Source organism: Perca fluviatilis, chromosome 6 (assembly GCF_010015445.1).
Source record: "Perca fluviatilis chromosome 6, GENO_Pfluv_1.0, whole genome shotgun sequence".
Classification (NCBI taxonomy): Eukaryota; Metazoa; Chordata; class Actinopteri; order Perciformes; family Percidae; genus Perca; species Perca fluviatilis.
Window position 1 is genome coordinate 40275142 of NC_053117.1, and position 17560 is coordinate 40292701.

Sequence of the window (17560 nt, forward strand, 5' to 3'; positions counted from 1 at the left end):
TCTACACCACTACGTTTTCAACGAGCTCGTTCCACACAAGAGAAACGTAGCAAAAGATATTTAGTTTTCAAACCCAAACGTAGTAGTGTAGATGCAGCCTGATGTTTTTGCAGCTCTAACTCCGGGATTCCACCAGGCGCGGACGCGCTGAATTTCGGCAGTGCCGTGGTTTTGTTCGGTCGTCTGCCAATGCGTCACAGCGGAGCGCCACGCATCATAGCGGAGCGTATTGCCAGCCCGACTCGCAGAAACCAGTTGTTTTGGTCATTTTTCCTGGATATTTGTGCTTTTACCACATAAGTAAGTAGTCTACATACTGCAGCTAAATGGTTTCTTCCATTTAGTCCTGTTACTAGTCTCGCTTTGCCAGACCTTCCTCCACAGCGCCGCGGAGGAAGGTCTGAGCATTCTGGGATGGGAGGAAAACGTGCTCTGGTTTATTGGCATTTCTTTAAACCAATCACAATCCGTCTTGGGCGGGGCTAAGCTCCAGACGGAGCTTAATCGTCTCAGGAAGGAACTGGTTTTTGTGGAACGTGTACGTTCAAAAGTAGTTTTAGTCGTGCAACAGAAAACTCCGATTGGACAGATGGTCTAGCTAGCTGTCTGGATTTACCCTGCAGAGATCTGAGGAGCAGTTAGACAGACAGACAGACAGATAGTCTAGCTAGCTGTCTGGATTTACCCTTCAGAGATCTGAGGAACAGTTAACCATAGTCCTCACTAATCATGGATCAAAGACTTGTGGCTGTGTTTTAGTTGGTAAAAGAGTTTAGCGATGTGAAATATACGATCGAGAGTCTGCACAGGGAGGCACAGTCCATGTTGTTAAGCTCTGACCTCCCACTCTCTCTCGGAGGAATTCATTCCTCTTCTCTCTGGGCGGAGATAAAGGCTGTGTCTCAGACCGCCTACTTGCACACTTCAAAACACTTAGTTTTAAGTATATCGTGTAGATAACGTAAAAAGTCAGCGCACTGAAAGTACCAGGATGACCCTGGGGAGGGACCAGGGACGTAGACCGGCAGCTGATTGGACGAACGAGTCACGTGGGTCTGGCTTCTCCCGGATTTCACAACAGAGCATGATGGGCGATCTCGTATTTTACAAAAACAGTTCACCGAAACGTGTTTCTGAAAACATTTTAAGAGAGAAATAGGCCGTGTGCAGTTGCTGAATCGGTCTTCATTTCACATCAACAAAGGTCAGTTTAAAAGATTTTCATCAGATTTTGAGAGGAGGCGAGCCGGCCGCTCGTCATTTCCGGTAAACGTTTTAACATAAGTGCTCCTTTTGGGACAATACTAACCATCCAAAGTGGGCACTACGGCAGTAAGTGGTCAGTGCACATTAGCAGCGTACTGACGAAGTATGCAGAATGAGACACAGCCACAGTTTCTCTTCTTGAGCAAAATCAAAACGGGTAAAAATCTTATTTTGTTCAATAAGAGCTTTTAACTTGCACAACTCCTGAGTGCACTGTTTTATTTGTGTCTTTTAGGCCTTTCTTAAAGGTGCTGTAGGTAGGATTGTGAAGATCCAGGACTTAGCCAAAGAATTTGAAAATCGACAACTTCTCAGTCCCTCCCTCCTTTCTGCTAAAGCCCAAAACGGTCTCCTAAGCCCCTCCCCCCACAAGGGAGAATGAATACGTGTGCATGAGCAGTGATTGACACGCAGTTAGACACCCGGCCCTGATTGGTGCATCTGAACAGTTAGACACCTCCCCCGGCCCTGATTGGTGCATCTGAACAGTTAGACACCTCCCCTGGCCCTGATTGGTGCATCTGAACAGTTAGACACCTCCCCTGGCCCTGATTGGTGCATCTGAACAGGGAGCTGTGGATTTTTGAAAAATCCCACTCCAGGCTGTAGGTGGAGCCAGAGGAGCTGGATTTATTTTAAATGACCTGCTTCATGTAGTTCTACTGGAACATAGTGTCAGTTTCAGCAAATATGACAGAAAGTTAGTTTTATAACTCTTACCTACTGCACCTTTAATGACACTTGTAAAAACCACTCCTTCTTTTACACACTCAATGATTTTTATTTGACACAGTTTACTTTTAAGTGATGAAATTGCTCTTAATGAATCTGTTGGTCGTGTGCTGCTACGATGTTTTATGCCTCGTTATTGCGTTTTTTTAATTGTTTCGCTGTTTGTACCGCCAACTGAGGCTCAAATTTCCCCTTGAGGGGCAATAAATCTCTCTGAGCTCTGAACTAAACTCTGATTTTGAACATTGACCGGATGCTCAAGCCGCATCACTTCCTGCACGGACCTGTTAAACGTCCCGCAAAAATAGACCTGGCGGCTATTTTTAGCGTAGCAGAGCAGAGATACGCTTCTGGGACGCACGCTGCGTCACCGGCTGGTGGAATCACAAGCTTTCGTCTTGTGTTGAGTTGGGTATCGTTCAGATTCCTAAACCGAGATGTAATATGTTAACTAGCGATCGCGTGCAGTGAATGGTTAATATGCTTTTACATCCGTTTTGGTGAGCCCAGAGGGGGAAATATGGCATTTTAAAAGTAAAAGTAGCCTACATTTACAGTAGCTAGCTAACGGTAAACTACAGAGAAAGTGGGATACTTTTACGTCCGTTTTGGTGAGACCAGAAGGGAACATATGGCATTTTTAAAAGTAGCCTACATTTACAGTAGCTAGCTAACGGTAGACTACAGAGAAAGTGGGATACTTTTACGTCCGTTTTGGTGAGCCCAGAAGGGAACATATGGCATTTTAAAAGTAGCCTACCTTTACGGTAGCTAGCTAACGGTAGACTACAGAGAAATTGTGATATTTTTACGTCTGTTTCGGAGCGACAGAGGGAAAATATTTCAGTCGACACATTAAGTGGAACCGAAACGAGGAACCGAAATTTGCGTTCTAATCCGGTCTGATTCCTACCGGTTGCGTAGGTTTCGGTACCCAACCCTAGTTTTGATTTGCCGCGATCAGGGCTTTAAATTAACTTGTTTGATCACCAGCCAACATGGCTAGTAGCTTTTTAAAGTTACCAGCCAATCAGATTTTCCACTAGCCACATGTTTTACGTTAATTTCAGCTACTCTGGTGTGTTTTGCGCCGTTCTGTTCGTCATGGGAAATGAAGGATTAGGACTACAAGCAGCGTCGCTGGATAAAGATAACGTTCCCAAACTAAAACACACACACAAAACCGCCCAAATTTCAGACTTGTTGCATCGTTTCTGCAGCTGGACGATTCAAACACACGCAGAGTTATCTGCTTCGTTCATCACCGGCCAAACTGGCTTGTAACTTTAAAATGTTACCTGCCAAAGTACATTTTTTACCTGCATTTGGCAGGTTGGCAGGTGTCAATTTAAAACCCTGAACTTTGAACGCAGCGCAGACGCACGCGCCTGGTGGAATTTAGGGGCATCGGGGTCCGTCATCTTCTGGATTCAAGTGGGTGAAAGCTGCCCCTGTGTCAGAATATGATGGAGTGCAACCATGGCATGTGTATAACTCTATAGCTAATCTACAATGTGACAGGACTGAACGCTGACTGGAAAGGGAAATGTGGGAGGATGGATGGGACACTTGGAGATGGGGAAACATCCAGGCACTGCTTCATCTTCTGCTCAGTAAGAGCTGGTGGAGGCTGTGGCGATTCTCTTCCCAATGTACACCCTGGAGACAAAACAAATGCAGTTCTGTCAGGTCCATTAAAGTCAAAAACAACACAGACAATATGGCTGCTGGATTATGTAAAAAAAATATAATCACGATTATTTCGGTCAATATTGAAATCACGATAATTTAACACGATTACTCGTCGACTTCTGGAAAGATGTTGCAATTATTGAACTTAAAAAAACTGTGGAAAAAGTTCAATAAATCAACAGCAAAAAAACACAACTGTGAAATTTGCCTTTATACTTTTCCCATTTAAACTTTATTTTCGATTATTCTGTTTTTGTGATCATTGGGAGCAGAAATCATAATCACGATTAAATTTCGACTAACTGCACAGCCCTAACAGACAATAAAAATTCTTTAGGACATTTTATTGAATAAATTACGAATTAAATTTGCCGGTATGGCTTCTGTTCAGAGGAGCCCACCTGACCGTTCATGAGCACCATGAAAGGTCAGAGACTCAGGGGACAGCAGCAGCATTAAATGTGGGGTATACTGGCCACAAACGACCTGTCGGTCCATAAGCGATCTAAGCGTCTGCTTAGGGCCCCGGGGCTACCAGAGGGGCCCCCAAGAGCGCTTGAAATGTCCCACAATAGAGCTCATAACAGAGCCGGTCTATTTAAAGATAGCGTTGCTGCTAATAGGTCTCACATTAGTCTTTTAAATGCTTATTTGTACATTATGAGTGTTTAAACTAATATTTACAATACACAAGTTGGTTTAGTGCCAAGTGCAGTGGCAACATGTTACAATGTGGAGAGTCCCCCCCAAACCAGATCCTGCTTAGAGCCCCCCAAACGCCGCGGGCCGGCCCTGGTGATGTCGTGGGAGTGCCGTAACGGTTTATACTGGCGCTGGTGGTGGTCGCGACACTAGTTGCAGTCTTCTCCTGAACAGAGGTGGCACTAATGAGCAAACAGCTACCGACGTTGCTCTTTCTACGGACTAGAAGAAGAAGAACAACGGCAGAACTGGCAGCAGCGTTGACGTCAATGCTTCGATCTGATTGGATGAGCTACTTGGTGGGACCGAGCCTTTCATTCACCATAACAGAACTCATCTTTACCAGAGAGACCTGCAGTCACTCAGAGTCCTGGCATCACGGTGTCCTCGAGCTCGTCCATAATTCCTGTTTCTGCTTTGTCGTGCCCCGCTGAAAGAATAGACTCAAAATCGTTGCACTCGCACATGCTCAGTAGCTCAGATCGTAGATCATGTCAGCTAGCTCCATAGACAGTAAAAGAAAGGCTGTTTCTCCAACTTCAGTCAGTAACAAGGCAGGATCAGCTGGGAGACTTCTTCTAAACCAGGGAGCACATGGAAGTAGTTCTTCTGGTAGATTATGGTGAATTTGTGTGTGTTGTAGCAGTGCTTTGCTATTGAGAACGAGGTAGCATGCTAGCGTTAGCATTCTACCTCATTCTCAATTGCAGTTAGCCCCTTTGTTTCGGCTAGTGACGTAGAAAGCCGTGCAGATTGTAACCAGCTCACCCGGAGACTGAAGGCAGGACACATTCAGAAACTGTATCTCACTCAGAACACCATGGATGGATTTATTCAAAGCTTGTATGCGTGTGGAAGCACCAGAGACACAAAATAACACCCCAAATCACCAGAAAAAGTGATTTTTTCATAATATGGGCGCTTTAAGAGTGGAAGAGCTAAACTATTCCCCTATATGAACAGAGCGGCAATCATGACATAGAAGCAAATGCCACGTTATACACAACAAGGTGGAGCTGGGGAGGAGGTGGGTTTCAGATGTGAGCAGCAAGCAGTTAGGAACAAACTAAAGCGGCTTTAAGTAGGGCGCCCTGTTTGAGGGTAGCCATTTAGCAGCGAGGGGAGTCGACCAGCTGATGCGACCGTGTGTTGGCCAATAGCGGTTAGCGGCGTCTTGACTACTTGGCCTGCCAGAACTGATCCTGGACGCTCAACATATTGCATGAAAGAAATTAGAACTATGAAGATCGATCGATTAGTCGTCAACTATTAAATTAATTGCCAACTATTTTGATAATCGATCAATCGCTTTGAGTCATTTTTGCCCGCAACAATCACAAAAAAACTCCGAATTTTTCTGGAAGGACTGGTAATTGGGGGGGGAGGGGGTTGGAGGTGGAAGCAAGAAATGAGAGGAAAGGAAGTGTCAAAATAAGCAGGGATGCACTGAATCCAGGATTTGGCTTCAGATTCGGCTGAATATTGGGCTTTTTGACAGGGGTTCGGTTTCTGCTGAACCTTAGAGTTATTTCCCAGGGAACCGAACCCTACGCTTGCACTCGGCGCGCTACGCTGGTCGCCGTAGTGACGGCGCAGTTGATTACGGGAAGGTGTTTACGTAGGTGGAGCGTTCAATGCAGCAGGCTGTGAGAAAGTGGACATGGATCTGGTGAGCAGAAAAAGTTGTTGTTTGGCAGAACTTTCAGTCAAAAGAAGGCCATTCAAGTCCAGCTACATGTTTAATCTGTTCAATGCTGATTTGTCTGGTGGTGGCGAGGACCCTAAACTATACACAACATGGCCGCTGTTACAACATCTGGTCTGAAACATCTGAAAGAATACGAGTTGTGCACGAAGGAATCTCCAGACAGCAGCCAGAATGCAGCAACTTCAGGTACAGCAAAGGAAGGACAGTCCCTGTTTACTTCATTCATGTGTTCACTGTGTTCATGGACTGAGGATGGGAGGAGGAGTCAGCACAATCTCAATCAGGGGATTCAGACCAACCCTAAAAATCTGGATTCGGTGCATCCCTTGTAATAACAGAAGATAGGACCTTTACGCCACCTTGCAGCACATCCCTGAATGAAGATAGAGGGTCATGGATTCAGACTTACCCGATGCCGAGAGCGAGGATGTGTGAGAGGAGTAAAGAAGGGATGAAGACTTTGAGGAATTCGGCAGAAAAGATGCCACCTTTCTTCATGACTCCACTCTTTCTCATACTGAGAGATACTGAACGCCGGGGGTGCCTGAAGTGGAACACCCTGTGAGGAATAATCAAACCGATTAACCCTAACCCTGTTTACAAAAACTTTCTATATCAGAACTATGACAGAAGAACATTGAAAAAAGTGACAAATGTTGGAAAAAGTTACAAGAACTTGTTAAAAAATTGACAAAAACATAAAAAAATAAAAATAAAAAACGCCTAAAAAGTGACAGAACAATTGAAAAGAAAGTGAAAAAATAAATTGGAAAAAGTGACAAAAAAACATCAAAAACATCGCCAAATGTGACAAAAATGTAATAAAAAAAAAACGTCAAAAAAGTGACAAAAAAATTTGAATAAAATCGACAAAAACGTTGAGAAAAGTGTCGAAAAAGAAAAAGAAAATGTTGAAATTTCGACCCAGAAAAACCCAGAAAAAAATAAATAAAGAAATAAATAAAAAATCGACACATACATTTTCTTTTAAACGCTGAAAAAAGGGACCCAAAAAAATCGGAAAAAAGTGACAAAAGAAATATCAAAAACTTGGAAAAAAGTGACAAATATACATCGTCAAAATTGACAAAAACATAATAAACTTAAACGCCAAAAAAGTATGAAAAAAAAGGCGTCAAAAACGTTGAGAGAAGTGTCGAAAAAGAACAACAAAATGTTGAAATTTCGACCCAGAAAAACCCAAATATGCAGGTCGACAGGAAGACAACACCAGGGTTAAAGCTAAAAACATGGTCAGTAAACTAAATCCTGAACCTGTTAGTGGATGATTCTGGAGGGCAGAGTCTGCTTACTTTGGTGGGACGTTTTCCGGCCGGCTGGACCAATCAGAGACCCAGTCTACTTCTTTGTTCATCAGGATGTCTTCTTCTCTGTCCTTCTCTGGACAGTCGTCCTCTGACTGCACACGTGGACGTACAAGGAGCAAGTTTTAGGGTACAATTAAGGGGTAACTTTGTTTTTTGTGAACCTATTTTCCCATGTTTTTGTGTCTAAGTGACAATCTTTGAAATCGGTCCAGTGTTACGCCAAACAAGCTGCAATGTAACGTTAACGGGCAATTGCGCACCTTCAATTTGTGTCCACTAAAAGTTCTGTTGTTGCCGCTGACAGGCTCAGATTATTATTCTAAGTGTCTGACAACATTATGGGATGGATCCCTACAGAGATAGACCTTTTAGTTAAAGAGTAAGATCCTTTTAGTTTAACATGAAACAGCCCCGAAATCACCATCACCAAACTCCACCAGGATCCATGTAAATATTCAGTGATTTCATCATCGAAAAACATGAACATTTAAAGTGGACAGAAACAAAATAAAACTACCAAAAGCCGTCTTGGTTCATCTTTCCACTGTTCCAACAATCACCACTCTGGTTTGGCTGAAATAAACCCTTAATTCACCCATTTACATGTGGAGATATGCTGGCTCTATACACGCTAAAAGTCCTGATTATTTACATGGAGTCTGGTGGAAATATGCTTGCTCTATACACGCTAAAAGTCCTGATTATTTACATGGAGTCTGGTGGAGATATGCTGGCTCTATACACGCTAAAAGTCCTGATTATTTACATGGAGTCTGGTGGAGATATGCTGGCTCTATACACACTAAAAGTCCTGATTATTTACATGGAGTCTGGTGGAAATATACTAGCTCTATACACGCTAAAAGTCCTGATTATTTACATGGAGTCTGGTGGAGATATGCTGGCTCTATACACGCTAAAAGTCCTGATTATTTACATGGAGTCTGGTGGAGATATGCTGGCTCTATACACGCTAAAAGTCCTGATTATTTACATGGAGTCTGGTGGAAATATGCTGGCTCTATACACGCTAAAAGTCCTGATTATTTACATGGAGTCTGGTGGAGTTTGGTGATGGTGAATTAGATAGAGTTAGAATAATAATCTGAGTCTGTCAGCGGCAACAACAGAACTTTTAGTGGACGCAGACCAACGCTGAACATTAGTCCTGTAGGGTTACACTACAGCCCGGTCCACGGCTGCTGGTTACAGCGTTCTCGCTCAACACTGGACCAGTTTCAAAGATTCTTGTTAACATTAGTCAGTTACAGACACCACTGAATGGGAAAAATAGGGTCCAGGTTGAAAATGACTGACATTTAAACTTTACCTGACTGTCTTTGAGGCTGGACATCTCCACGTCGAACGTTATCTGACCCTCGTCCTGGTCTGGACTCGGTGGCCTGTGAGGACTGAGTCAACACATCGGGATGAAATCAAGACGCACAACAACAACAACAACAACAACAACAACAACAACCGCTTGTCTGAGCTTTAAAGCCTTTATGAACACCAGTGTTGGAATGTAACTAAGTACATTTACTCCAGTATACTGTACTTCAGTCCAAATGTTGAGGTACTTGTACTTTAACTTGAGTCTTTTCTTTTCATGCCACAAGAGGCAAAGACAGAGACAGAAAGGAAAGAAAGAGAGAGAAAGGAAAGAAAGAGAGAAAGGAACGAAAGAGACAGAAAGGAAAGAAAGAGACAGAAAGGAAAGAGAAAGAAAGAAAGAAAGAAAGAAAGAAAGAAAGAAAGAAAGAGTCAGAAAGGAAAGAGCTGCTCTGACTGTTTTCTGGCTCCTACCTATCACAAGAGGAGCTGCTCTGGCTGTTTTCTGGTCCCTACCCATCACAAGGGAGCTGCTCTGGCTGTTTTGTGGTCCCTACCCATCACAAGAGGAGCTGCTCTGGCTGTTTTCTGGTCCCTATCACAAGAGGAGCTGCGCTGGCTGTTTTCAGGTCCCTACCTATCACAAGAGGAGCTGCTCTGGCTGCTTTCTGGCTCCTACCTATCACAAGAGGAGCTGCTCTGGCTGTTTTCTGGCTCCTACCTATCACAAGAGGAGCTGCTCTGGCTGTTTATGGTCCCTACCTATCACAAGAGGAGCTGCTCGGACTGTTTTCTGGTCCCTACCTATCACAAGAGGAGCTGCTCTGGCTGCTTTCTGGCTCCTACCTATCACAAGAGGAGCTGCTCTGGCTGTTTTCTGGCTCCTACCTATCACAAGAGGAGCTGCTCTGGCTGTTTTCTGGTCCCTACCTATCACAAGAGGAGCTGCTCTGGCTGTTTTCTGGCTCCTACCTATCACAAGAGGAGCTGCTCTGGCTGTTTTCTGGCTCCTACCTATCACAAGAGGAGCTGCTCTGACTGTTTTCTGGTCCCTACCTATCACAAGATGAGCTGATCTGACTGTTTTCTGGTCCCTACCTATCACAAGAGGAGCTGCTCTGGCTGTTTTCTGGTCCCTACCTATCACAAGAGGAGCTGCTCTGGCTGTTTTCAGGTCCCTACATATCACAAGAGGAGCTGCTCTGACTGTTTTCTGGCTCCTACCTATCACAAGAGGAGCTGCTCTGGCTGTTTTCTGGCTCCTACCTGTCCCAGGAGGAGCTGCTCTGAGGTCCCTACCTATCACAAGAGGAGCTGCTCTGGCTGTTTTCTGGCTCCTACCTATCACAAGAGGAGCTGCTCTGGCTGTTTTCTGGCTCCTACCTATCACAAGAGGAGCTGCTCTGGCTGTTTTCTGGCTCCTACATATCACAAGAGGAGCTGCTCTGGCTGTTTTCTGGCTCCTACCTATCACAAGAGGAGCTGCTCTGGCTGCTTTCTGGCTCCTACCTATCACAAGAGGAGCTGCTCTGGCTGCTTTCTGGCTCCTACCTATCACAAGAGGAGCTGCTCTGGCTGGACTCGTGCTGTGCGTCCAGCAGGATCTTCTCCATGTCTCCGTTGTGGATGGAGGACGATGACGGGACGTGTTCCAGACCTCCGATCAGGGTCTCGTCGCTCTCAGGAACCACCTCCAGGCTCTGCAGAGTCGCACTCATGCCGGCGTTGGCGTTTACTTGGTCTGCGGCGGGCATCGCTGGCGAGCTGGTCTGTGCACCGTGGGCCGCTGTGTTCCCGTTCAGCTCCAGCTCTACCCAAGAGCCTTAGCAACACAAAGGTCAACAAGGAGGGAGGGGAGGGAGGGAGGGAGGGTTAGCTTGTTGTGTCAACATCAGGCTTTTCCATTCTAGATATTTTAGGTGCAGCTCTTAAAAGGTCCCATGACATGGTGCTCTTTGGATGCTTTTATATAGACCTTAGTGGTCCCCTGATACTGTATCTGAAGTCTCTTTTATATAGGCCTTAGTGGTCCCCTGATACTGTATCTGAAGTCTCTTTTATATAGACCTTAGTGGTCCCCTGATACTGTATCTGAAGTCTCTTTTATATAGACCTTAGTGGTCCCCTAATACTGTATCTGAAGTCTATTTTATATAGACCTTAGTGGTCCCCTGATACTGTATCTGAAGTCTCTTTTATATAGGCCTTAGTGGTCCCCTGATACTGTATCTGAAGTCTCTTTTATATAGACCTTAGTGGTCCCCTAATACTGTATCTGAAGTCTCTTTTATATAGACCTTAGTGGTCCCCTAATACTGTATCTGAAGTCTATTTTATATAGACCTTAGTGGTCCCCTGATACTGTATCTGAAGTCTCTTTTATATAGACCTTAGTGGTCCCCTAATACTGTATCTGAAGTCTCTTTTATATAGACCTTAGTGGTCCCCTAATACTGTATCTGAAGTCTCTTTTATATAGACCTTAGTGGTCCCCTAATACTGTATCTGAAGTCTCTTTTATATAGGCCTTAGTGGTCCCCTAATACTGTATCTGAAGTCTCTTTTATATAGACCTTAGTGGTCCCCTAATACTGTATCTGAAGTCTCTTTTATATAGGCCTTAGTGGTCCCCTAATACTGTATCTGAAGTCTCTTTTATATAGACCTTAGTGGTCCCCTAATACTGTATCTGAAGTCTCTTTTATATAGACCTTAGTGGTCCCCTAATACTGTATCTGAAGTCTCTTTTATATAGGCCTTAGTGGTCCCCTAATACTGTATCTGAAGTCTCTTTTATATAGACCTTAGTGGTCCCCTAATACTGTATCTGAAGTCTCTTTTATATAGGCCTTAGTGGTCCCCTAATACTGTATCTGAAGTCTCTTTTATTCAGAGAAAGGGGAGGTAACCTTGCTCCTTATGACCTCATAAGGAGAAGATTCCTGATTGGCCCATCTGAGCTTTCATTTTCTCAAAGGCAGAGCAGGATACCCAGGGCTCGGTTTACACCTATCACCATTTCTAGCCACTGGGGGACCATAGGCAGGCTGGGGGAACTCATATTAATGTTAAAAAACCTCATAAAGTGACATTTTCATGCCATGGGACCTTTAAGCTGAATGAATGTGAAATGCGACAAAAAAAAGGTCCCAAAAACAGCAAGAAAAGCTGCAAAAACATTGAAAAAAAGCATCAAACTCAGACCCACTGATTGTAGTTGGACTTCTTTAACGAGTCTAATCTTTAAGCTTTTTTCGTGTTATTTATTTATTTATCTGCTCTAGCTTTTCCACTGCATATATCTAGATTATTCTTACTACTATTATAATGTTACTGCTACTACATTGCACATATCTGTACATGTTGTTCATACATTGTTCATATTACATAGCCATATTTATATGCTCTTATAAGCAAGAGTTCAAAATTAGCACCGTTTACCAGCCAAATGCTGGTGAAATATGCAAGTGGCTGGTACATTTGTTTCACTCACCAGCCAAAAAAGCCCAATGGTAATCTGTTGAGTGGCTGGTAATATTTGAACATCCACTAGCCATTTGGCTGGTGGATGAAAAAGTTAATTTTGAAGCCTGCTTATAAAGTAACTGCTGATACACTGCACATATTTATATTTCATTTATATTACTCTAAACCACCTTCTGTTAACCAGCTGTACACTACTGTCTACACTGCACTAGATTTCTTGTCCTGTCTATACTTTGTATATCACGTTGCATTTTTCTGCTCTTTTTTTTGCACTTCTGGTTGGATGCAAACTGCATTTGGTTGCCTTTGTACTCTGCACAATGACAGTAAAGCTGAATCTAATTAGGCCTGCACGATTCAGAGAAAAATATTAATCACGATTTTTTTTAGCTTAGAATTGATATCCCGATTCTCTGCCACGATTTTCTCATGAAGTGTAATGTTTACACATGAACCATGACAAGACAACACAGATTTGCAGCACCAAACATGGATTATTTTTTAGCACCTAGTGGACTAAATATGGCCCCGATACAGGCTCTATCTGAACTAAATATGGCCCTGATACAGGCTCTATCTGGACTAAATATGGCCCCGATACAGGCTCTATCTGAACTAAATATGGTCCTGATACAGGCTCTATCTGGACTAAATATGGTCCTGATACAGGCTCTATCTGGACTAAATATGGCCCGGACACAGGCTCTATCTTAACTAAATATGGCACTGATACAGGCTCTATCTGAACTAAATATGGCCCTGATACAGGCTCTATCTGAACTAAATATGGCCCCGATACAGGCTCTATCTGGACTAAATATGGTCCTGATACAGGCTCTATCTGAACTAAATATGGCCCTGATACAGGCTCTATCTGAACTAAATATGGCACTGATACAGGCTCTATCTGGACTAAATATGGCACTGATACAGGCTCTATCTGGACTAAATATGGTCCTGATACAGGCTCTATCTGGACTAAATATGGCCCCGATACAGGCTCTATCTGGACTAAATATGGTCCTGATACAGGCTCTATCTGGACTAAATATGGTCCTGATACAGGCTCTATCTGGACTAAATATGGTCCTGATACAGGCTCTATCTGGACTAAATATGGTCCTGATACAGGCTCTATCTGGACTAAATATGGTCCTGATACAGGCTCTATCTGGACTAAATATGGTCCTGATACAGGCTCTATCTGGACTAAATATGGTCCTGATACAGGCTCTATCTGGACTAAATATGGTCCTGATACAGGCTCTATCTGGACTAAATATGGTCCTGATACAGGCTCTATCTGGACTAAATATGGTCCTGATACAGGCTCTATCTGGACTAAATATGGCACTGATACAGGCTCTATCTGGACTAAATATGGTCCTGATACAGGCTCTATCTGGACTAAATATGGTCCTGATACAGGCTCTATCTGGACTAAATATGGTCCTGATACAGGCTCTATCTGAACTAAATATGGCCCTGATACAGGCTCTATCTGGACTAAATATGGTCCTGATACAGGCTCTATCTGGGCTAAAATGGTCTGATACAGGCTCTATCTGAACTAAATATGGTACTGATACAGGCTCTATCTGGACTAAATATGGCACTGATACAGGCTCTATCTGGATAATCTATCTGACTCAAATATGGTCCTGATACAGGCTCTATCTGGACTAAATATGGTCCTGATACAGGCTCTATCTGGACTAAATATGGTCCTGATACAGGCTCTATCTTAACTAAATATGGCCCTGATACAGGCTCTATCTGGGCTAAAAATGGTCCTGATACAGGCTCTATCTGGACTAAATATGGTCCTGATACAGGCTCTATCTGGACTAAATATGGCCCGGACACAGGCTCTATCTTAACTAAATATGGCACTGATACAGGCTCTATCTGGACTAAATATGGCCCCGATACAGGCTCTATCTGGACTAAATATGGTCCTGATACAGGCTCTATCTGGACTAAATATGGCCCTGATACAGGCTCTATCTGGACTAAATATGGTCCTGATACAGGCTCTATCTGAACTAAGTATGGCCCTGATACAGGCTCTATCTGGACTAAATATGGTCCTGATACCTGGCTCAATCTGAACTCCTTAAACATGTCTTTACATAATTAATACATGTCAATAAATTAATTGAAAAAAAAAAATCTAAGTCATTTAAAAGTTAAATCGTGAACAGGGGTGAATCGAGATCGTGATTTTATAACGATTTCTCGTGCAGGCCTAAATCTGATCTAATAATGGCCCAAAATGCTTTGATTTATTTATTGAAAAACATCACATTTTCTTGAGGAAAGACCCCTAAACCCTCCGCCAAATATGCACACCTGAGTCTCTGATTAACTTAACAGTAGTCTGCATCACTGGGATACTAAACATTTCCAGGATAAATCCTGATATCTGGCGCGTGATGTCAGGATTTATCCCTCACCTTCCTCTCGCTCAGTCCTTCCAGAAAATTATGGAGTTTTTTTGTGATTTTTGCGGGCAAAAATCCTTGATTAATGCGGCACGTTTTCTTAAAAAATGCGATGGAATATGCCATTTATGCAATCTGCGTGAAATCTGGTCTAGCCTACAATCTTCACACTTAAGATTTGAGATAAATAATCATCAGTGATGTGGATATAATGACTAAGTGGAGAAAAGGCAAATAATAGAACAGCTAGAACAGTCTGGTAAGTTCAGAAAAGTACATCACTTTACTGTAATGCAGCCTTTACAACCAGGAAAAGACACTTATGTCATATCACGATATTACGATATCCTAAATCTAAGAGTCTGATATCACGATATCGATATAATATCAATATATTGCCCAGCTCTAAATCTACCCCAGGTAATGCAAACGTAAATGTAAAATTTCAAGCCAATAGGAATACTTGGAATTGATGGAGGTAAATATTCATGAAAAAGGACAAGTTGGTTAATGGGTAACACAGATTTTGATAATTAATAACTAAACACTGGGTCTTAAAATACTAATAATAATTAAAAAAAAACATATTTCTGATTTAGAAATTTTGAAAACGGGTCAAATTGGATCCGAGGACAACATGAGAGTTAAATGATGGAAAAGCTGACCTACATTTCCTGCAGCACTATCCCTGTGCATTCAGATGAACTCTGGCTGTGCACAGCATCCATAAGAACGTGCATTTCTTTGTGCTACTGCCCCACAAACCGCGTGCACATTTTGTTTTCCAGACAGGAGGGGTTATGTAATCTCTGTAATGAGCAGCGGGCTCTTGTTGGCAAACAATGCACACCTTTTTATAGCACGGGCCGCCTTTCTTACCCTTTTAGCCTCGCTAAAAATATATATAATGTGTATTTAAACGCATGCTTGACTGATTGCACATCTACAGACGAGTATATGTCAACAAAGCTGCGATCATGTGAGATATTGCATAACTGTAGGAGACAGTATATGCCCAGGCATGTCGCTGTTGTCAGATATAAATCGCTTTTCTGTCTAAGCAAATGTTATAATTTTTTATATAAATATGAAATATTCTTTATGGATTCACACTGGACACACATGTCGCCTGTTTAGTGTTTTAAATGTGATTTCGGAGCCGTTTGTCTGCAGGCACGTATGCAAAAACATCCTACTATTGTCTTTCTTTACAGTTAGTTTAGTTATGAAATACTGTGGCCAGTTACATATTAAAGCGACACGACTACATGAAGAGTGAGAGTAATATGTGCCGTTATTATTATAGCATCAAATAGCAACAACGAAAAAGCAACATTTATTTCGTCTTTTGTCCCAAACTTGTTGTCATTTAGGCTTGAGCCCGCCCCCAGCGCCGACTGGTGTACGTGATTGGCTGCGCTTACATCAGCCAAACATTTGTCGCTACGCTATTGGCTCAATTCGCGGTGACGTCAAAACAACAGCTCTCTCCGCCTCCACCCCCTTGGGCAGGAGAAGAGGAAATACCGAAGCCGACGGTAACTTTTCCCAAATAAACCCTTCGTTACAGCTACGTTCCCGGTCGAAACACACGCTCGGTCAGAGCAGCTGAAGTAGTTTCTGTGACTCGGAGCTCGGTACGTACCGTGAAGCCCGGGCTCCTCGTTATTGTTTCGGTGAGCAGCAGCGGTGGACATGTTGACTTTCCAGTTTCAGCATTCATCAACATGACACGCAAGCCAACTGCGATGTGCGCATGCGCGACATCTGTCCAGCTTCCAGACCATCAATATAACGCATCCATGTTCCAGACAGACAGATAAGAGGCTGAAATTGGCAAAAAAAATAAGCGGGGGGGTGGGGATCTTTAAAGGGTTTTTAAAATAACTTCAGTTTGTCTTCAGGGGCATATATGCATCGATACTGTCCCCTTTCTCTCTCCAATGTTTTGGTCGTCTTTTTCCACACTTTTGTGGCTTTTTTTGGCACTTTTTTTCCCGATGTTTTAAAACGTCTTCAGTTCAGTTTGTGAGTTCGTCCTCAACATTTCTTGTGTTCTGGTTTCAAAATGATGAAGACAGTTAAAAAAACAACAACTGTTAGATACAAAACAGGATGTCAAATAAATAACTAAAAATAAGCAACAAAAAAAATAAAAAAAGGGTTGAAAATAGCAAAAAGCAAAATAAAAAAAGGGTTGAAAATAGCAAAAAGCAAAATAAAAAAAGGGTTGAAAATAGCAAAAAGCAAAATAAAAAAAGGGTTGAAAATAGCAAAAAGCAAAATAAAAAAAGGGTTGAAAATAGCAAAAAGTATAATAAAAAAATTTAAAAAAGGGTTGAAAATAGCAAAAAGTATAATAAAAAATTTTAAAAAAGGGTTGAAAATAACAAAAAGTACAATAAATAAATTAAAAAAAACGATTAATTCCTCAAAAAAATTTAAGAAAGCGACAAAAACGTCACCACAGAGAGACAAGGCAGAGCGTCAATCAGTCCTTCCAGAAAAATGCAGAAGAATTATGAATTATTTTAAAAATGAAGCAAACATTTGAGTGAAATATAACATTTTCAAGATTTAGCATGCCATATTTAGTAAGAATATGAACGTGATGTAAGTCACTCCTTCCAGAAAAATGGGGAGTTTTTTTGTGATTGTTGCGGGGCAAATATCCTTGATCATGCGGCACGTTTTCTTAAAAAATGCAATGGAATATGCTATATGATATTTATGCAATTTTATGCGATGAAATTGCGGGAACTTGCAAAAACGCGCTATATAAATAAATGTTGGTTTATAAATATTTGGAAGAAAAGCTCTTGTTCCAAATAGAGCCATATTCACAGGGTAGTTAAGGGCCTAATAAAATA

The 17560-nt window shown here is 42.4% G+C and overlaps 1 protein-coding gene across 1 annotated transcript; it reads right to left on the reverse strand.

Annotated features, from left to right (window-relative positions):
• Nucleotides 1-2918: 2918 nt before the first annotated feature.
• Nucleotides 2919-16434, reverse strand: bnip3la (BCL2 interacting protein 3 like a). The gene is given in 7 exon segments (XM_039803815.1): nt 2919-3657; nt 6510-6659; nt 7414-7520; nt 8759-8840; nt 10312-10582; nt 16336-16393; nt 16396-16434. Coding segments are annotated over 7 exon segments (741 nt in total). The 5' UTR covers nt 16420-16434; the 3' UTR covers nt 2919-3608.
• Between the last annotated feature and the right edge of the window lie 1126 nt (nt 16435-17560).